Source organism: Thamnophis elegans, chromosome 3 (assembly GCF_009769535.1).
Source record: "Thamnophis elegans isolate rThaEle1 chromosome 3, rThaEle1.pri, whole genome shotgun sequence".
Classification (NCBI taxonomy): domain Eukaryota; kingdom Metazoa; phylum Chordata; class Lepidosauria; order Squamata; family Colubridae; genus Thamnophis; species Thamnophis elegans.
The window spans coordinates 68,158,911-68,182,012 of record NC_045543.1 but is presented as its reverse complement, the minus strand read 5'-3'; the positions used below and the strand labels follow the sequence as shown (position 1 = coordinate 68,182,012).

The 23,102-nt window shown below is 41.4% G+C and overlaps 1 protein-coding gene across 1 annotated transcript in view; it reads left to right on the top strand.

The window, feature by feature from the left end:
* ADAMTSL1 (ADAMTS like 1) overlaps positions 1 to 23,102 on the top strand; it is a 542,768-nt gene that overhangs the window by 333,618 nt on the left and 186,048 nt on the right. Inside the window, 1 exon segment of the mRNA XM_032212442.1 lies at positions 2,872 to 3,108. Coding sequence (XP_032068333.1) covers positions 2,872 to 3,108 — 237 coding nt within the window.

The window sequence follows — 23,102 nt, the reverse complement described above, 5'->3', positions numbered from 1 at the left end:
TGGGGGTTGTGTGGCAGTGGTAGGATTCAAAAAAATTTACTACCAGTTATGTGGGCATGGCTTAGTGGGCATGGCAGGGGAAGGATAATGCAAAATCCCCATTCCCTCCCCACCCCACTAACCTGCTTTCCAGCTCCGTTCTCCGGTTCAGAGCAATAAAAGAAGATCAGCTGGGAGGCAGTGGGGACGGAAACAGCCTATTTACCAGTTCGCCGAACTACTTAAAATTTCCGCTACCGGTTCTCCTGAACCTGTCAGAACTGGCTGAATATCACCTCTGATGTGTGGAACTGCCTTTCTGGTTCATTTGCATTGTTTTTTTTCTCTCAACAACTATCTAGACCTTTCATAATTACAGTGACGGAGATTACCGTAGCTTTTCTTTCAAGAGAAAAAAAGACCCATTTCATCATTCCTCAAACCCCACCCCTCACAAAGCCTAAGTGATTACCACTGGTAATCTTGACTGAAGACTTAAAGGCCAAAATGTCTCATGTTGAAGATCCAGGATTGTATTTCTTTCATTAAGCATAGCAGAACCAAGAAGAATGTTTCCCGAATCCTCGGGAACATTTATTGTTACTGAGAGAATTCAGTTGTTCTAATAACCTGACTCAATATGAAGCAGGTTTACATGTTCAGCAGTGGCATTATATGATTCAACTAAAGAGAAAATCCCTGCATAGGTGGCAAAGGGAAGAAATTCAGATAAAATTGGGAGGAATAGGCGACTCTGCCAACTGCTCCATACTGCATTCAGTTTTGGTCACCACGATGTAGAAAAGATGTGGAGACTCTAGAAAGAGTGCAGAGAAGAGCAACAAAGATGATTAGGGGACTGGAGACTAAAACATATGAAGAACGGTTGCAGGAACTGGGTATGTCTAGTTTAATGAAAAGAAGGACTAGGGGAGACATGATAGCAATCTTCCAATATCTCAGGGGTTGCCACAAAGAAGAGGGACTCAAACTATTCTCCAAAACACCTGAGGGTAGAACAAGAAGCAATGGGTGGAGACTAATCAAGGAGAGAAGCAACTTAGAACTGAGGAGAAATTTCCTGACACTTAGAACAATTAATCAGTGGAACAGCTTGCCTCCAGAAGTTGTGAAAGCTCCAACACTGGAAGTCTTTAAGAAGATGTTGGATAGCCATTTGTCTGAAACGTTATAGGGTTTCCTGCCTAGGCAGGGCGTTGGACTAGAAGACCTCCGAGGTCCCTTCCAACTCTGCTATTGTATTTGTATTTGTATATGTGCTATGGACAAATTCAAAGTGATATCAGGCAGGTTATAAACACTGTTAGAAATGTATTTGCTAGTAGCCACTGCAGGTTTACTGTAATATAAGCCCCAGAAAAAAGGAAGTCACAATCATAAATGGAATTGAATGGAGGAGCAAGAGATTATTTTTAATGTGCTAAGTGGCTTAAAGTGATTTATGGCTAACTTGAAAAGAAATTTTCAACTACGTCAATTTTGCAAGGTCTGAACCTATCAATAAAGGAGTTGATAGTTAATATTCAAGGCTACTATAAATTGGATTGTCCTCTTCTCTCTGGTTTCTTTCAAACAATCCACCAAAATATTTGGGCAGTCTTTGTTAATATTAGCATAACATTTAGCACAAATTAAAGAAGTCAAACTGCATCCAAAACTACCTTTCCTGGTGGATCAAGAAAAGGAATTTTAAGAATAGTAAAAAAAAAAAAAAAAAAAAAGTATTTTTAAAAAATGAAGAGTTATTGATGCTGTGGATGGTAAAACTCTCTGCTTGTGTTAAGCTGAAGTAACACAAATATACATAGTGTTTTTCTGGCTTATACTGTGTTACTGGCTGATTTAGATCCTTTTGGAAAGCAAAGCTAGCAAAGAATGTTTGTTTAAATAAACAAACACTTTAATCAAGCAATTTTCATGATTCTTCCCCCCCCTTTTTTTAAAATTTTCCATTTTCAAAGGCAAAGAAAAGTTGGCTAGGTCTATATATGTCTTTCTTCATCCTTGCGAAGAAATACTGAAGAACAGGCAGTATTTTGTGAGAGTAGCCTCAATCCATTTCTTGTGCTGTAACTAAAGTGGTGCTCTCATGCTATTCACTTCTAGCTGTTTCTCGGTGATAAATAGGCTGTAACTTTTGCCTGTTTTCTTAGAGGAACTCTACAAATTCTGTGCAATTTTCTTCTTAAGGCATACTTAAAATTATACTATTACATGAATGTCAAGTGAAAGTGCCATGAAACACTTTGATGATTCTGGGCCCCTTTAGATATAGATAATGTTATGTATTGAATGTATATAGTGTGTTAACAGTGCTAAAGTGAAACTAACCTTTAGATGAACCCAACTGTTTTGGAGGGAAATGTAGAACATTTATATTTGGGTGGGTTTTTTCTAGTTCTATGATTGGTTAAGGCACTGTGGGCCTAGAGTATAAATCACAGGCATTTGCCTGCAGTTCCTCAGTTCCAGTTTTGAGTCAATAAAAGCTGTTGTACCTATGCTGGTCTGGTTCTTGCCTACTGAAGCCCACTTACACAATAGATACCGAGTACCATTGTTTGCCACTAGTGAATAGGTTTTGCCAGGTTGTTGTTGTTTTTTTTCATTGTTTCTTTCTCTGCAGACTGGTTGATTAACCAGTTACTAGAAGGACAGACACCGGTCACAAGGGAATCAATGCATTTCTCAAGGTTCAATTTTCAATTGCCTAAGCAGTAGGTTGGAGTCCAAGATCCCTTATTCTATTCTATTCTATTCTATTCTATTCTATTCTATTCTATTCATTATTGTTGTTCCCAACTGATACCAAAGAGCATTATATAGAATAGACTTAAGTAGACTTTTGACTTTTTTTCTCTTTGTTTTTAGGATTGCCCTCCAGAAGCAGGTGATTTTCGTACCCAGCAGTGTTCAGCACACAACGATGTCAAGTATCAGGGACAGTTTTATGAATGGCTTCCTGTCGCTAATGATCCTGACAACCCATGTTCATTGAGGTGCCAGGCAAAGGAGACAAACCTTATTGTGGAACTGGCACCTAAAGTCCTGGATGGAACACGTTGTTACACTGAGTCACTAGACATGTGCATCAGTGGCTTGTGCCAGGTAAGGAATACATTGTTTTGTTGGTTTCTCCTCCTTTCAGTTTATACACAGTGGCCCCTGTTTAGTGACTTCCTAATTTAACTATGACTTTCAGTTACTATTGTGATGAAAAAATATTTTTTCGCCAATCCTCACATTTATGACCTTTGCTTAGTAAAGCAAAGCAAAGCTGATCATAAACAATTATGGTTCACTTAGCAGTTGCTTCACTTAACAACTGAATTGCTTGTCACTAAATAAGGACTACTTAGATAAACTGGTTATTCATAGTTTTACTCAGTTCTACCCTCCCACTTATGTGTCATTTATTTTTCTAGTCTTTAAAGTATTGATGTCACTTCCATACATTTCTATCAATTCATGAAAAATAACACTTAAAGACAGATATCTTTGGAGAAAATTGGTAAGAACCTCCATTAATCCAGAATGGAGTTTTACCCATCATCTTTCTCATTAGTACAGTATTTGGAACAAAAGCATTATGAAAATGTCTACAGCTTTAGGAAGGTGCTGTTACTTCTATGACCTCACCATGTATTAGAGCAGCAGTTCTCAACCTGTGGGTCGTGACCCTTTGGGGGGTTGAAAGACACTTTCACAGGGATCACCTAAGACCATCGGAAAACACTTATTTTCGATGGTCTTAGGAACTGAGACACCGCTAAGCAAACCCTTCTCTCAGCCCCAGGTGGTAATTGAAGCATCAGCACTATCGCGGGCCTTCCTCCACGTCCCTTGGCTGCCCTCCAAGAACAACCCCCAGCTTACGGAGAGCCTCAGCTTTCCGAACTCTTCTGAACTAAGAAATCAGGCCCGGCTCTTAGCGCGGCTTTTCTCACAACCCTCCAGCCCTCCCAGCCCCGCCTTGTCTTCACCCTTCAGTCCATGTGGCGAGATTTCTAGGTCCGTGCCAGCTCGGTGTCTCCTCCACCATTGCTGCCTCCTTGGCTGCGGCCAAAGGGTTGCCACCAAACAAGGATTGCGGCCTCCCTGCTCGACCTCTCACTTGCGGGAAAGCCGCCGGAGCTGCGGGCACAGTTGTCAGTGTTGATGGGAAGGAGGAGGTGCAGCCCAGAGGAAGGAGCTGGAAGTGGGAGACGGCGCAGCTCCAAGCTCCAAGTTCCAAGTTCCACGCTGCCGCCGCCCGTCATGCAAGGGATTTTGCCAAGGAAATGGGTGGAAAGAAATTCGGCATTGGTGCTCCTGAAGGGAAGCTAGAAGGGGAAATTCTTGCACTATGGAGGCGTCGTTGTCCCAGGAAGTACTATTTGGGGTGGGAAGGGAAGCAGGGAACATGGCTCGTCATGTTTGGGGGAGCAGAACTTGGGGGGGCAGAACTGCCTCTTGGGAGCCTGCTTGGGGAGCCCCTCCCCCCAGCTGGAAAGGGCAGATGAACAGAGCCAAGAAGAAGGAAATTTTGTGCATTTATTTCAAAGTAAATGGTAGCAAGTGGATTTGATTTTTACCTTGCCTTTCCTGCTGATTAACTTAAGGGGATGTAGATGCCTAACACTCCCACCTCTTCCTTTTCCTCCAATGATTCCATGAGGTGGGTCTGGCCCAAAGCCCCCCAGGCTCCTAAGGAGGCTTCAACCCACAACCACTGGTTTCTAGCTAGACCTCGGCCACCATGGCTCTCTGGCCTGCTGCCAGGCTGGTCATGTTGGCGGCAGCTCAGGAGGACAAGCAAGTACCAGAGGACCCTGCTGTGGGTCCAAACTGCAACATATTGGTCCAAAAGACGACCTTGCAAGGTGCATTCAGGGGTCTCTGATGGGGGGTGTGACTTCCTGGCCTGGCTCCCCTTCTGGCCCAAAGGCTCCCTCCCACCGTTTCTCTTTTGGGCTAAGGAGAAAGGCCAGGAAAGGCTACAGCTGGACACCAGGCGCCTCCTCCAATCAGTTCTCCAGCCAAGAGGCTTTGCACATGCCCCCCCCCACACACACACACAAAGCCAAAACCCCAAGATTTCTTGCTGTGTGCTGCATCTGGCTCCTTCTCTCCAGGAAAGGGCTTTTAGTCCAGTCCCACCAAATCCAGCGGGCAGAGAGCAAGGGGGCACTTCCTCTGGTGTGGGGAGTCCAGTGGGAAGGGTGGTTCCTCACCTTGGCATGTCCCACTGCTGTGCCAGCCCCTGCCTGGAAAGAGATCAGACACCTGGCACTGTGTGTGCACTGTGTGTGCTTCTTCTTCCTGTGGGGCTCAGGCCTGTTCCTGGCAGGGCTGGGGGGGGGGCAATTTCTCTCCCTTACGGATATGCTGGGTGTGCTAGTGAGTCAGAGAGATGGCAGGGCCAGGAATGGGAACTGGTGCCCTCAGCCTCCACCACACATTCTTGGCATCCTCTATGGCACAAGTCCAAAGCTGGCATGCACAGGGCCGGGGGGGCTTGATTAAAAATTTTATACGGAGCAACAAAAATTTTCATATAATGCAAAAATAGTATTGTAATATTTTTTTATTTCAACATAACTACAATTTACAAATATAAATTGTAACTGTTGCCAAACATCAAAATTTTGATCATGTGACCATGAGAATGCTGCAACGGTTGCTAAGTGTGAAAATAGTCGCTAAGTGTGAAAAATGGTCATCAGTCACTTTTTTCAATGCCATTGTAACTTTGGTCACTAAGCCCATTATACCACCTTTCTTGCCACAGTTCTTAAGTGAATAACTGCAGCTGGTATTTTGTATTTTGGATAGAATCTTTTGTTAAATAGCCTAAGACAATTTAAAAAAAGAATCCACACAGAATAAATTGAAGTAAAACATTTCAAACTATTCTTTCTATGCACAATATATTTCAAAGTATTGTGCATAGAATTTTTAAACATGGTTTCACTTCAATTTATTTTGGATAGAATCTTTTTTTAAATAGTCTAAGACAATTTAAAAAAAGAATCCACACAGAATTTTAAAACATCCTATGCACAATAAATAAAATATTATTTTAAAATACATTAAAAAAAATAAAAGAAAAAAACCCAGCTCACTTACCAGCAGGCTTGCACTCCAAGTCAACCAAGAATGATGTAGATGTTAATACAAAGAACTGAGCAAATTGAAATGGTGAAATTAGTCAGGGAAATATTTTTCAAAGAAACTTTGCGACCATTTTTTTCACACGAGCCGACCTCCAACCTCCGTGCCCCTCTCCTCCGGAAAATCCAGGAAGTAACACTTGCAACCTCTCTAGCCACGTATTTCCTGGAGCTCTAGGTCATTTTTTCTTATAAAATGAGGTAAAATGGGTGCGAGGGGGGTCCGTTTTCTTGCTTTAAAGTTTTAATATCTTCAATGAAAGTACTGAGACAGAGAGAGAGGTTAGTTAGACAGAGTGTCTTTTGTCTTGCCCCGGTTAGGATTTCTTAAGCAAATCCACTGGGCTTTCAACATGAAGCCAGAAAATTGGGACTTTTTTAAAACGCTCCGGGACACGGGACAAGTTGTTATAAAGTGTGACCGTCCCGCTGAAATCGGGATGTCTGGTCACCTTAAACATAACCTTGATGCAGTCCTCACTGAAATCAAGTTTGACAACCCTGGGTTAAAAGATGGGAAGTTACTGGATCAAGGGAGGAACCATGAAAAATACAGTAACGTTGTGCACACACACACATTCATTCATTCATTCCACACACACACAAACACACATATTCATTCTTTCATCCATTCATGTGTGTTTTAATCAACTGTTTATTTAACTAGAACAACTGGAAAAAAATATCCTTGCAATTGTTTTCTCAAAAAGATGCCACATCATGACAGTGGAGTGTTTTCTGAAATCAAGAGTGAAATAATATGACAGTGTAGACTAATTCCCAGAAAGTATTGAGAAATGGAAACTCCAGTGCTCATTGATAACTAGGTTAAAGAAAGAAGAATTGTTTACAATGGCTATCTTCATTATGTTTATACACACCAGTATCTATTGTATTTATTTTATAAATAACAATTTTATCCAATTGGACTGTATTCACTTATATTTGTAATAATACATTGTAGAATTATTTTACCTAATGTCTAGTTTCAAACTTTCGGATGAATATGAATTTACCCTAGCTTTTAAGAAGCAGCTTAAGAAGTGAGGATTGTTGGGGTTTTCTGAAATAACGGATCCAGATGTTATGATTTTGCTCATCTATAACACTGTATAAAACCTGACATTTTATAACCCTTTGAACTGAATCTCATCTCTATTTCTTTGGGTTCTTTTCCCCTCTAGTTTATTTCACTTAGTGATCTTCTGACCTAAAGAATATCTTTATTGTTAAGAAAGATATTTAGGCTTAATTGAATGTGATCCGTAATGGGCAGAATCATCTATCTTAGCTAATAATGAATTGGAACAGGGATATTTCTCTCTTTGATTTCAGGAGAGGACACGCAATGGCCTTTAGGGAAAGCATGATTTGAATAGTTCAAGGCCCTTGTGAGCTGTTTTGCAATTCATTAATAAGACATTTAAGAGGACTGTATATTTAATTTTCCCTTCCCATTTAGCCAAAATGCTTTGGCTTAGCACAAGATGTACATCTGGACCATTATCTAATTATCTGAGGAACTGTTAGCCCAACCATAAAGCCTGGGCTATATTTATAATCTAATTGCAGGACCCACCTTTCTGACAAAATATTTCCATAGAAACATGCTAATAAATAATAACCTTCGTGACACAATACACTGTATTTTTGTATTCATGTCCTTGAGAATTGGGAGGAATGGAAGGAAACGTATTGCACTCTGCTGATCTGATGTTTCTAGCGTGATGACCCCAAATGATGAAATGTGCATTTGATATGCCTTTTGTATTGTGATGCGATGTTGTACAGAATTATAGAATGGAGATTACATCATGAAGCACATTATATAATTACACACACACACACACACACACACACACACACACACACAGAGTGCCTATGTCACTTTAACCGAAAGTTAAAATACTGGCTCTAGTGGGAACTGTGTACTTTGCACCAGAGATGGTATTCAGCAGATTCTGACAAGTTCTGGAGAACCGGTAGTGGAAATTTTGAGTAGGGCAGAGAACCAGTAAATACCAACTCTGTCTGACCCCACCCCAGAGGTGGGTTGCTCCCAGTTCGGCCTGGATCGGGCGAACCAATAGTAGCGGCAGTGGGAGGTTCCGCCCAACCTTCGGTATAAACTAACTACAAGAGTTAATGCCAGGTTCATACAAAGTTTGTTTGTTTAAGGTGGCCAGACACTAAGCTAATTTTAAAAAAACACTAGTCTACCCACAAGCCTCAATTTTAGTTCAGGTTCAGCTGAACTGGCCCAGAGCCAAAAAGGGTTCAAATAACAAGCTATCGTAACAACATGTTAGATCTGGGAGTTGTGCAAAGATACCCTGTTTTCCTGCAAATAAGACCTCCCCGGATAATAAGTCCAATCGGGCTTTGGAGCGCATGTGCTAAAATAAGCACTCCCTGACAATATTGCAACAGAGCAGCAGCCATAAGGTGACTACGCATGACGCCCCCTGAACCTCAAAAATAATAAGACCTCCCCAAGAATAAGACCAAAGACTTATTTCGGGAGTTAACACGGTATGTTTGGAGAATATAAACCCTGTTGCCTCCAGCCAACTCCTTCTAGTTCCTAGATTTCCAGAGTAAATCAAAAGTGTAAGTTTATCAAAAGTATCCTCAATTAACTTCTTGCAGATATCTGGAGACTGAGTTTGTTCTTGCCATCAGGTCAAGTTCTTTCCTACTTAAAACGCAATATAACAAAACTCCTTTTCTAATGGAAAATAAGACTCCTAGCCAAAAGGAAAAATTCACACCCACCAAGGCCCAGTGGGTTTCCTTTCCCTCTGTTCCTCCTGGCCTGCATCCCAACTGCATGGATTGTGGCATTTTTAGCACCACTACTAGCAAAACACAACCTATTTAAAAGCTAACTGCCTTGTGGCTTGTGCATATGCCTGTGTGGTTCTGTCAGGCGAGCAGGAAGGATGTTGAAGGATGGTCGGAAGAAGATGGAAACCCCAAATGATTCCCATATCCTGATACACTTGATGCCTTGAGCCAGTCTCCCAACGTTGTGCAAAGAAAGAGAAAAAAGAATCATGGCTCTTTTGCCACACAGCTCAGCCAAACCTCAAAAGCATTCACTGATCTGTTTGGAGTGAGGAAATACCAAGTTCCTTTCTCGTTAATTTGAATAGTGTTTGGTGTTTGTTTTGGGCCTGTGGGAGTCTTGTACATTCCCTCAGAAAAATGGTACTTTGCCTTCTAGAAGGGCTAAGAATAAATTGCCAAGGTATTTAATATAAACTATTTGATATTTAAGTGAGTCTGTTACCTCCTCTTTCTATTTCCTCTCTTCTTTTTAAACTATCTAATCTAATAGATCATTGTCAGGTCGATTTTGAGTCAATATGTTCACTTTGTCAGTTTATCTTTCTACACATTAGGAGCCCATTAAGGTTCTACTTATTATAGAAATGTCTAGTGCAAATAATCCTTGGCTTACGACCCCAATGAGCCCAACATTTCTGTTGCTAACCAAGACAGTTGTTAAGTGAGTTTTGCCCCATTTTACATCCTTTGTTGCCACAGTTGCTGAGTGACTCACTGCAGTTGTTAAGTTAGTAACACAATTATTAAGTGAACCTAACTTCCCCATTGACCTTGCTTGTCAGAAGGTCGCAAAAGGTGATCACATGACCCTGGGATATTGCAACCGTCATAAATGTTAGTAGTTGCCAAGCATCCAAATTTTGATCACATGACCATGGGGATGCTATAATGGTCGTAAGTGTGAAAAATGGTCATAAGTCACTTTTTCGGTGCCATTGTAACTTTGAATGGCACTGAAAGAATGGTCGTAAATTGAGGATTAACTATATAGCAAATTCTGGATAATTCAATCTGAACTTTCTGATAGTTTTGTTCTTTCCTAGGGTTATATTTATGTGATCATTATTGCTTCTATCTAGTTTCCTTAGGATCATATCCATTGATTTCTCTGCCTGGTATGATTCCAGGAGTACATAATGTTTTCTAAAACTATAGCAGCAAAATCTCCCCAAAACATAAATTTTTCATAGGAATAAAATTGTAATCCCTAAACCTAATATTTATATTTTAAGTACAAACTTCCAGAAATCTCTCAGGCTCATTTACCTGTCAAGAGATCTACTGATAATGCCAGCAATGGTGCAAAATAGGATTAGGTAATGGGAATTTTTAAAAAAAGATATGGAATATAAACTAGGTTTCTTTGATCAAGGTTAAATTATATTTGTTATTGTTTCTGGTAACTCTTATTGGATTTTTGCTGACCAGGAATGAAGGATGAGAGTTTCTGAATTTAATGACTTATTTATAGACAAGTTATAGAAAAAGTCATAAATTATTGTGTTGAAAGGAAAGGACTATAGAGTGAGTTTGAGATTTTAAAAAATGTATGTTTTATTTCTGGTAACTCTTAATGGCCCTTTACTGATTACGACTGAATTACAAGGCTTTAAAAAAAATTTTTTTGTAGATAACAGGTAAGATATGAGAAGGGGAGATCTTTCGTGATAATATCAGAAAATAATATGGCTACATAAGGTTCACGCCCTCTTATAAGTGGGGATGCGGTCAGAATTAATCAATCATATTCAAACGGATAGTAAATAATAGTATAAACTTGAGCCATCAATTAAAGTGACTCTGTTCAAGAGCATAGAAAGACCAGCTGTTCTAGAAGGATTTTTCTGACATTTACTGAGTTGGTTCCTACAGCAAAAGCCATGGTCTGCAAAGAGCTTACAAAGCATAAAAGGGATCTCAGCCAGTGGTGGTATTCAGCCGGTTTGGACCGGTTCAGGCGAACTGGTAGTGGTGACCTGCAGGTGGGCCCACCCCACCCACTTGCCACAGCGCTATGCCGTCCTATTTAGCCACGTTTTCTAAGCTGCACACATGTGTGCAAGCCATGCACGCGAGCAAAGTGCATGCGCAGAAGGCCATGCACACTCACAGTTTTGGTGCACAGCGAACCGGTGGTAAAATTATGTGAAACCCACCTCTGCTCTGGAGAAGGTACAAAAAAATTTCCAAGACATTGGATATATCATGGAATTCAGTGAACAGAGTCATCAACAAGAGGAGAAAATATGGCACCATCGGGACATTGCCAAGAACTGGATGTCCCTGCAAAATCTGTGCATGCGCACACGGGGAACAGGCTCCAGCTGTTTGTCTGCCTCACTGATGTCTGACTCTGAAGGCAGCTGATAACTGGCATATGGCTCTGGCCCCCTCTCTGCCTTGAACACAGAGCCCTCATCAGAGCCTTCCCCAGACTCCAAGACTGGCCCATGTTCCTCCCCAACCTCTTCACTGTCCGAACCTGCTGCCAGTTCTGTTGGCCGCTGGCAGGCCACAACTGTATGAGGGAACGAAGTCAACCCTTTTAGAAGACGGCAGGGGCTGCCTATTTCTAGGTATCTGTCAAGAAAGTTTTGTGGATGTGATTGAAGTACTTAGGCAAATTGTGGTGCCAGATGATGAAATCTCAGCTTTCACGGTACTCTTAGAAAGAGTGTAGAACCTTTAAGTGGATCAGGAAAGTAACGATGTGCCCTCACCAAGCCACAAGGAATTACATAGTATCATTATTGAAAAAGGGTTTTTTATGCATATTTGCAACTGGAATGTGGAAAACATAAATTGAGAACCTGAAATTTTAAAACCAAAAATGGAATATATAACAGGTGTTACTTTTGCAGGCCGTGGGTGGGCCAGGTGCGTCACATGCTGATCCCACCCCTACCCAGTTTACCGAAAGGGGGGGAGTTCCAATACGTCACATGATGTCTCTGTGACAACTTGAGTTTGACACCTCTGGAATATTCAAAATTGAATGCATAAGTATGTATTCAATGTCAACTTGAAAAAGATCAGCTAAATCTTTGCTCAGCATAGCCCAATAAATAACAATATCCTATTTGCTTGAAAGTATGGACTCTTTAGTGAGCCCCCATTTTATATTCTGATTATTATGGTTCATTGCACAGTCAGCCAGATATTCAGACTGGCTTTGGCATTTTTAGCCACCCATTGAGTCCTTGCCAAAAACCCGGGATAGGCAGATGTTGATCTTTGATGGTATCGTCACAGGATGAAAGCTGTTCCAAGTAAAGCTGCCTTTTGCAATTGACCATTGGTTAGTTTGTCAATGCCAGTGGTGTACAGATGGTGTTCTAGATGTTTTGGGATTTCAATCAAGACCCCTGTTAATATAGGTACTATCTTTACTTTCCTTTGCCACAATTGTTCCATTTCTATTTGCAGGTCTTTGCATTTTGTTATCTTCTTCAGTTCTTTCTCTTCTGTTCTGCTGTTTTCAGTTCTGCTATGTGCAATATATAATTGATAAGTCTGGGGTCTTAAATGGCAGGTTCATTTGTTTGAATTCTCAAGTTCCAGGCTAATTTAGCTTTTCCATTTTCTATTACTGTCACTATTTTATGGTCCCACCAGTTGTTGCTCGCAGGCAAATGATATTACTTACAGATCTTCCAGTGCACCATTGTTGCTACTTTGTCATGCCATTGTTTATAGTCAGTCTGTGCGATCTTCTTGAAGCAGCTAAAAGGATAGTTCATTGTTACTTCAGCTTCTTTGCAGAGGCAACACTTTTTGTCTGTTGTTGTCTTCTCAATTCTGGTTTATTTGCTGCACATTTTGTGGTTTGAGATGACTTGAGCAGATCCCAGAGTGATAAAATATACAGATATGCAGACAAACATAAGTATAAAAACAGATTGAAATTACAAAAAAATAAAACTGGAGGCAACAGCCAACAGCTCCTCCTTCAGGACCCCGTGCCAGTTGGCATAGCCAAGTTTTACGTCATTTTCTGAAAGCTAAAAGAGAGGGGGTGGATCTTACCTCCTGCAGAAAGATATTCCAAAGGGGAGATGCTGTTGCAGAAAAGGCTCTTCTCCTGGATCTCGCCAGCTGAAATTCCTTGGCTGATGGGATCCGCAGTGCTTTCTACCAGCACATGTGGGTGGCCAATCTCACTTGGGAAAGATGGTTTCTCAGATATCCTGGACTTAGACCATAGAGGGCTTTAAAGATAATCACCAACACCTTGAATTCCATCCAGAATCAGGTCAGCAATCAGTGTGGCTTGTATAACAGTGGTGTTATATGTGTTGCCCTAGGAACCTCCAAAATTGTCCATGCCACTACATTTTGGACCAATTTTAGTGTACGAATACTCTTCAAATGTAGCTCTATGTAAAGCATATCCACATGAGAGATGACCAGTGACTGAGTGCAAGGCTTCACAATTGAGAAAAGGGTGTAGTTGCAACACCATTCTAAGTTGTGCCAAGGCTCTCCTAGCTATGGTTGCCACAAGCTTTTTGAGCAGGAGCGGGGTGTCAAACTCACTTTACCTTTACCTTTACCTATCCCATACCTGAAATGCAACATGCTTCTAATCAGTATAACCAGTGGTGGGTTTCAAAAATTTTTAGAACCTCTTCTGTAAATGTGGCCAGTTTTGTGGGAGTGGCTTGTCGGTCATGTGACCGGGTGGGGGTGATTGGCAGTCATGTGACTGGGTGGGCATGGCCAACTTGCAAAATGTAGTGAAACTCACTTAACAACACTCTTGCTTAGCAACCAAGAAGAAACTTCCTGCCTCCGCTGGACTTCACGCTCTTCTTCGCCGCTCCTCACAACTGCAATAGACATCCAGAAGTGGCTTTTGAGGCTAATGGGGCCTGGGCTTCCAGTGCGAGAGCCCTCGCCGCTTCTGGACATCTATTGCAGTCGTGAGGAGCGCGCGAAGAAGAGCGGGAAGTCCAGCGGAGGCAGGAATGCAAAAACAACGCCTACTACTCCCTTGCAAGGGGAGCAAAGGAAACCACCTGGGTCTCCGTTCCCCGCCTCACCTGTCTAGAGCCGCCAAAAGCTTTAGACTCTGGCAGCGGTGCTGGTTTCCCGCCACTTTGGTGTCCCTGAAAGTCGACTCCGCATTCTCCCTTTCCTTCGGCCCTCCTCCCTTCAAAAACTGTGAGGCGCTTTCTTAGCACCGGTTGCCCAGCTGGCACAGTCCCGTGTGCGTGCTTCCTCCTCACTCCCCAAAGACTCTTCTCCTTCTTCCTGGAGCTCAGTAGGAGCCGGGCACAAGGGATGGGAGGCTGCTTTTGAAACCACACCTTGGAAAACTTCGCCAGGAAGGAAGGTGGGGAACCAGTGGGGGGGATGCCCTGGAACACCCCCATGCTTTGCTGGTGGCCATGCCTCCTAGGCAAGTTCAAGGAGGTCCTAGGAGGCCATTCATGCTGCACAAGCTACTGCCCGCAAGCCACGATGGAACGGGGGGTGTGTGTGTGTGAAGTGAGCGACACGGGCAGGGCAGGCGCTCCATGAGGAGCCTCATCTAACTGGTTTGGTAGATTTGGGGTACCTCTTCTATGGAAGAGGTTAGAACTGGCAGAAACCCACCCCTGAGTACAACCTACAATAAACTCAATGGAAAAGGAGACTTAGGGCTTACATGAAAATTGTGAGGTAGATGCAACAACGTGAAAAGAAGTAATACTACAATGACTAATTGTAGTGCAAAAACTCAAAAAATATAAAAATAGCGAATGATAAGGAAAATTTGAATTGAGTAAGTACAATAAGATAAGGTATGGTCTATAAGAGTTTTGCTTATTGGCAGTACAAACTTCAAGAAATTCAAATGCAGATTGTACAAGTGGGTATCATGACAGTCAGACAGACTCTGAATTTTATGATTCAGTTTGTTAAACAAGAATATATATAAAAATAAATATATTAGAAAACTATATAGAAAAATGTGTGTATTAGAAAAAAGCCTATATAAATATATACATAGGTATAAATGCACAAAATTGAAAGTGGTAAAATGAATATGTTACTAAAAGTGCATACCAAATACATTTTTAAAAGAAGAATACATGGAAAATACACTGATTTTTTAAAAACCGTTCCTGGTTTTTTAAAATAACTTTTAGATTGGAAAAATAAGCATTTAACAGATTCATCCTTCCCTTACGTCCCAGCAAAATGAAAAGAATTTATTTTGATTTTCTGCCTTTAACCTACTTTTTATTTTTGAAATTTCATTTTTACTTGTGGCTTTTGCACATTTTACGCATTTAGGGTGTATCAATCTGCTTGTGATTTCCATTAACTTAATATAATTCTGTCCTTAATCTATTTAATAATTCCATTTAGCCCTCAGATACCACTTCTCTGCATTTTGCTGGGGAGAACTGAAGCAAAACAGGCACATAATTGGACTCCAGTGTAGTCTTTAGTCTGGGAGGGATAAATCAGATTGGCTGACTTTGAAATGTAACCCAACTATCTTTGACTATCCCTGTTTTAGTGTGGTATCATCCACTAAGGCCTTTTGATTTTCAGCTATTTATTTAAATGGCTGACTTTTTGTGTGTTTCATGTATTTTTTTGATTGTGTGGAAGAATTTGATGCAAATCACACTCACTTCCCTCGTTCCCAATCTGTGAACATTTATACAGATATTGGAACTGACTTACGGAGGCTTGCAAACAAACATGCTATCTCCAGATGATCAGGGATACTACAAAAGATAGGAACTCCTGGCATTACATGTGTATTGACATATGGATGGATATAAGCGTTGTTTTCCTTCTGGTGAAGGTCAGGGACAAGATAGCAGGGGAGTTCCTATTTCACTGAGCATCTAAAAAGAGCTCATTAACTTGCAGAGGAATGCTGTGTCAGTACATCCATATTACTTTTGGCTTCTTGTAGCATCTGAGTAATGAGGGTCTCATCTTTAACCTCTAGAGCAGGGGTCTCCAACCTTGGCAACTTTACGACTTGTGGACTTCAATTTCCAGAATTCCTCAGGCAGCGTAGCCAGGGAGTTCTCTGTTTTCAGCTTTCATGCTGATATTTCCAAGCCATTCTGATTTCTGCACAGTGGTCATTTTCCTCACTTTTGCTTATCCAGTCATGACACATCTTTATGGGTAGTCCCCTACTTACAATGGAGCTCAGCAATTTTCTGTTGCTAAGCGAGCTGGTTGTTAAAGTGAATTTCTTGCCACAGTTGTTAAGTGAATCACTGCAGTTGTTAAGTTAGTAACATGTTGTTAAGTGAATCTGGCTTCCCCGTTGACTTTGCTTGTCAGAAGGTCGCAAAAGGCCGGGTCATGTGATCACATGACCCCGTCACAAATATGAAATCAGTTGCCAAGCATCCGAATTTTGATCATGTGAAAAACAATCATAAGTCTCTTTTTTCACTACCTTTGTAACTTTGAACAGTCACTAAATGAACTGTTGTTAAGTCGAAGGACTACCTGTATTTGGGAAGAAGGAATAGTATACCCTCATGTACATATTGTAGCATTCCAAATGGAAGTGACCTAGGCAGCGGTCGGATTCACTTACTGTCCCTATCGGTTCACAAATATGGGCACGCTCGTGCGTGGGCTCACTTCGCTTGCATGCACCTCATCTGTGCAAGAGCATCACCTTCTGCGCATGCACAGTGGTTGTGCATTACATCGGGGAAGGTGGGCAGAACCTCCCACAGCCATTCCTACCGGTTTGCCCGAACCAGAGAGAACCGGCTGAATACCATGTCTGGACCTAGTTCAGCGTATCTTTGTTTCAAACCCTTCATCTTTAGGGTGGACTAAAAATTAAAGTTCAAGAGAATTACATTTTTTAAAAAAAACATGGTTTTTAATGTTTTATATGTTTTTAATACTTTTTTAAAAAAAGAACATATAAATTATTTATTACCGCAGAATTTGTCCTTCACCTTTTGAGTTCCATTTCATTTTCCCAGTGAACATAAAGGCTTCTTTTAAAAGTTCCTTTCAAAATGCGAACCGCTTCATTCAGCATTCATTTCACCCAATTACGATCCAGGTAGATGGGAACATTTTACAATACAGTAAGTAGCCATCAGGGTTTAAGCAACTGGTCAGCACAGCTGAAGGCTCTGCAATGCCCAGAGAAATGATATCATACAGCAGGGGTGGGTTCCTGCCAGTTCTAACCTCTTCTATAGAAGAAGTTCCACAAATCTACAGTGCCATTTAGAACCATTTCCAGCTCCCTTCCCCCGCCAGTCTGCACATCATCAAGATGAAGAGTGAAAGGACGAATTCTGGGAGTTGAAGTCCACAAGTCTTAAAGCTGTCAAGTTTGAACATCCCTGGGGGTTTTTTTTCTAAAAGGTTAGGGGTGCAAACGTCTTGTAACTTAACAGCTTTAAGACTTGCGTGATTCAAATGCCAAAGTTTCTGAGGCAACATTTTGGTTGCTAAGCAAGAGCATTGTTAAGTGAGTTTCACCACATTTTACAAGTTGACCATGCCCACCTGGTCACATGGCTGGCAAGCCACTCCCACCCGGTCACATGGCTGGCAAGCCACTCCCACAAAGCAGGCCACGCCTACAGAAGAGGTTCTAAAAAGTTTTGAAACCCACCACTGCCATGCAGGCATGTGCACTATTTAAACCTAGATGGGACTCCATGTCCTGTGGTTATAATTGACAGAACCTGGAAAAACATCAGTAATTATTATTCTAGTTAGCTTATTGAATTTCAAAAATTAGCTGAAATATGTATGATTTTCATCAGTTCCACTTGAAGGTTAAATTTGACCAATTGCTTAATTAGGATGTATATTGTGTGGCTTTGATTATATGAATGCAGTATCTGACTCAGTTAATAGGATAATCATAAGATTTGGTTTGTTTTCACAGTGAATCACCATTAAGTATGTATTTTTCGGTATTTCTGTATTTTTGTGCTTCTCTGGAGTCTCTTCTGGCGAGCAACACGCTGCATCTTTTTAATCGGTATTCGTTCAATGTTGTTTAGTGGGAGTGGATTGCAAGTATCAAGTAACATTTTTTATAAAGCTTTTTGTACAATTTATAAGTGAGCATGGCAAAACGCTGGCTTTTTTTATGTATGACCACCCACCAGCTTAGCATCACAACAACACAGACTTCTGGCTACATTCAGAAGAAAAGGCGGTAACGTGCTTATGTTTGAAGTTAAAAGCAGCTGCCTTTAGTTGGGTGGATACTTCAAATTGTAATTAATTTATCAGTGTACACAAGAAGATAAATCAGTTCCGCTTACTTGGTGGCAATTTCATGGCTTACTCTTTAAATTTGTGGGGGGGAAATGCAGTAACTAAAATATCATGACATTATTTCTCCAGATCGAAAAAAAAAAAGAGATGTTAATCTAAATAAGTATAATTGCAGGGCTGAATATACAGGTATTAATAAAATAGGGAGTGACTGTCTGATTATGTTCCTGCCAAGTTAACATTACAATGATACATTGTTTTATGATGTTGAAATGCATGTCATTTCTTACACCGTTCTGCATAATCTCTCATCTACATGGTCTTTCAGGTGGCAATATTGCGTGTATTTTATAAATCTTGAATAACCGAAGGCAAGAAGTCTGGCAAAGACATGTTCCAAGCTGTCAGCTTCTATGTGGGTATCATTTCCATTTCTGTAATCCAGCCCTATTCTGTAAGGTTCTTGGCAGAGGTATTTTAACCATCTTGTTGCTGATGATGGCCTTTGGCATGGGATATTTGGCCAACAAGCATAGCTTTGTTGCCTTCTGACTCATCTGGTAGCATCCCAAATAACATCAAAATTATCACTTGGTGGAAAAGAAAGGCTGTATTCTTCCATCTCGTTCTGTTTTCCTTTTCTGGGATGACAAGTCCGACTTACAGAACATTGTGCTGAGAAAGCAGGGCGATCCAGTTCAAGACCTATGGTATATCTTAATTTGAAGAGTTCACCATCAGGAGCTGTATTTTCCCACTGATGACTGCTTTGACTGGGAACGTCTCTGGCCTCTGAGGTAGAGTGGTGTTTTCAAAGAATGGTAGTCTCTGTTCTCCCCTCAATGAAAGAGAAAAATTATTCAAGCCATCCTTGGTAGCCTAGACCGGGTTCATTATGGCAGGGGTGATTCTCAGTTATATAGAATCATAGGGCTTTAAGGGAGGTTGGAGATCTTCTAGTTCCATGATGGGGAACCTATGGCGTGTGTGCCACAGGTGGTACGTGGAGCCATATTTGCTGGCACGCCAGCTGTCAGCTCCGGTGCGTATGCACTTTCCAGATAGCTGATTTTTGGCATTCGAGAGGGCCATTTTTGCCTTCCCCGGGCTTCAGGAAAGCCTCTGGAGGCTGGGGAGGGCAAAAAACAGCCCCAACGGCCAACTGGAAGTTTGGAAATTATCTGTTTCAGGCCTCGATGGGGGGGGAAGCCTCCGGGGGCCAAGGGAGGCTGTTTTCACCCTCCCCAGGCTTCAGAAAAGCCTCCACAGCCTGGGGAGGGGTCATTCGTGCATGTGCAAGAGAGGGGTGTCGCATGAGCATGTGCAGGTGGGTGGGGAGGATTGGTGTGGGCATGCATGTGCACACAACAGCAATCACATGGAGAATTTTGGCACGCCATAAGAAAAAGGTTGGCCATAACTGTTCTAGTCCAAATCCCTACTCAAGGCAGAAATTCTTATACCATCCTAGACAAATGGCTCTCCAATCTTTTCTTGAAAACTTTCAGTGATGGAGCACCTACAACTCCAGGAGGCAAGTTGTTCCATTGATTGATTGTTCTCACTATCAGGAAATTCCTCCTTATTTCCAGATTGGGTCTTCTTCTAATGAGCTTCTTGTCCTGCCCTCCAGTGCTGTGGACAATAAATTGACTCCCTCTTCCCTGTGACAGCCTTTCATTGATCAGAAGACTACTATCATGTCTCCCCTAAGCCTTGTCTTTGTGAAGCTGAACAAGGATTATTTAATATTCAGTAAAGGGATTCATTATTTATTCATTTGTTCAATTTCTATAGGCACGCATCTCAGTCAATGACTCTCTGGGCAGCTTACAATTAAAAAAATTACAATCAAAATACTAAAAACATTTTAAAACAAAACAATAGAAATATCCAAAATAAATGTACAAAGCAGCCAGGATATTTGACTAATAAACAAGGCAGCCAGGAAACGCCTTGCCTCAGGCAGGAATGGGAAAACTCACCACAGTCAACTCTCCATAGCCAAATCATGGTGGCCAACTTGCCACAGGACAACGTGCTACAGTCAATTCACTGCAGGACAACTCGCTGTGGGACAATTCAACAATTCAATTTAATAATTTTAAAAAAAATTAGAAACATTTTGGTTTTCGTCATTCACATTTTATTTTGTCCCTCCTTTGGCATCCTTTCTTTAATTATTCTGTTCTGTCTATTTCTTCAATATTAGTGTAATTCTTGTCCCATGATGAATTTTTTTGCATTGAGTTGGCCATCGCAAGTTGGCTGCAGTGAGTTGCCTGTGGCAAGTTGTTGTAGACCCACCCGGCTTGGGAACACAGCCATGTTTTAGGGCCTTATGAAAGATGAACAAGATTGGGGCCATTCTAATCTTGGAAGGGAGTATGTTCCATAGAGCAGGGGCCAATGCCAAAAAAAGCCTATTCCCCACCAGCCGACACTCTTTGGCTGACAGGATCTGCAGAGTGCCTTTCTGCTAGATCTGGTTGGACTGGTAGAGACTCTTGGAAAAAGAAGATCCCAAGGATAACCCAAGCCATGTAAGGCTTTAGATGTAACCACCAACACCTTGAATTAGAAACAGACCAGTAACCAATGCAACTCACGCAGAAGTGGTATTACACATGGCATGAATCTGGCATCATTTATTACCCATGCAGCCACATTCTTCACCAGTTCAGGTTTCTGAATGATCTTCAGGGGCAGCCCCACATAGAGCATTTTACAGGAGTCTGAACAAGAGGTTATGAGGGCATTAGTTACTGTGAGCAAGGCCTCCCAATCCAAGTATGGATAAAACTGGTGTCCCACCTGAAAGTGTGCAAAGATCCTCCTAGTCACAGCTGCCATATGCTCCTTCGAGCAGGAGCCACAAATCCAGATTGTGCACCAGGTCTGCTGAGGTATTTCAGTCCCGCCCAGAACCAAAGATGGAAGAACTTTGTCTTCGGAGGGTCCAAATATCCACAGCCACTCAGTCTTCTCAGATTAGGATTATGGGATTATAAACAAGAATATCTCAAATATCACTAGATCAGAATCAGGGCTATTAGTTTTTAATGCTGCAAACCTAATTGGCATCCTCTTGTTTCTGATTGGCTGACCACCTGCAACATTTCCCCTGCAAACTGAGAGAGGAACACAGCCCTAACTTTCCTAACTGTAATATTAGCTGGAGGCGCAATACCTGGGAAATCATCGGGTGAAATTCGACTGGTTCTATCTGGTTCGGGTGAGACTCCGCCCACCCAATCATGTCCCATTTTTTAAGCTCTGCGCATGTCCGGAAGGTCCTGCGCACTTGTGGATGTGGTGCACACAAGCGAAGCACGTGTGCACAAGCTCACATTTGCAAACCGTAGCAAAGGTAAGTTGATTTCACCCCTTGAAATCTTGCCTCTTTTTTCCCTATCTTTTAAATGGTTAGGCTTTCAGCTTGCTGAACTCTGCTTGAAGAGAATCAAGTGACCCACAAATAATTGAGCTATCTGGAAGTCGGGAGGGAAAGGAGGACAGGATGAAGAAGGAGAGGGCATGAAAGAAACAGCAAGAGGGAATTGAAATATAGCAGTGGAAAAAAATCCTTGGGTTGCTGAACAGCCAAACCCAACAACCACCTCTTTGTTCTTCTACATATTTCTTCCTCTCCCTTCACATATCAAACCACACTTTTTTGAAATTATATTTGTCATTTTTCATCATATTACAGTCATCACCATCTTCAAGAGCAGCCTATTAAAGTCCAGACTCCAAACGCTCCAAGCATTTGTTGAAATATTTACTTTTCTAACTCTCCTTTATGCTCATTATACCTTTTGGCCTAAAAAATAAGATACAATTGAAAACTAGTATTTTTTTAAAAAAGTTTTTCTAAGTTAATTATGGATTTTACTTCTAGTCGTGTTTGAGCCTGCCCGCTCTAATAGTCTCATTAACGCATTACTCCAGAACAAATCCATTTTTCTTATTTTGCACATGGTGTATAAAATGACTGAAATAAACAAGTTAGCTGTGACTGTGAGATAGGAATCTGATAAGACCCCTCTTCACTATTATGCATGCATGTGATTGCAAGTAATATATTTTCTGTAAAGTTTTTCTGTAAAGTTTTTCTCTATTGCTGAATCCGAAGATGGCATTACTTCTGTGGTCCTAATCATTGTCTTGGAAGTGAAAGAGATGGGTTTTGGTACAGTTCTATCAATTGCTGATGGAAGTAGAACTTCTGATACAGTTCTATCAATTACTTATCCCCATCCTTGGAAGGGATGAGGTTTTGGTACACTTCTATCAATTTACTGCAGTACATGGCGTGAGCTGAGTAGTGTCTTATTGTATAATCATGCTTCTGCTAAGACACGTCAATCAGAGTGAGCAGTGTAGCCCCATCTCAGATATATGGCATCTGCCTTGCAGGGCTGATGAAAGAAGCCTGAAATAAAACTATATAGGTAGAAATCTTCAAGCTAGAATAGAAGTAAGAAATTAAAGATCTATAGGCAGAAAATACACTGTTCACTCCCGCTTTTGAAGTGATTGAGTTTCATTTGAGTATTGTATTGTCAGTACATCCATGTTACTTTTGGCTTCTTGTAGCATCTGAGCAATGAGGGTCTCCTCTTCTTTAACCTCTAGAGCAGGGGTCTCCAACCTTGGCAACTTTACGACTTATGGACTTCAACTGTATTTCTTTCATAGAAATATTAGGAGGAGCACATAATATGGGAGCTATCGTGCAACTTGTATTCATTGGGTAGACTGAGATATTCTCATAGGGCCCTGGAAGAGAGCCAAGTCCATCATAGCACATGGAGGCTGAAGGCCTCACGCTTTGAAATATGATAGCTGGCATAATTTTCATAATCC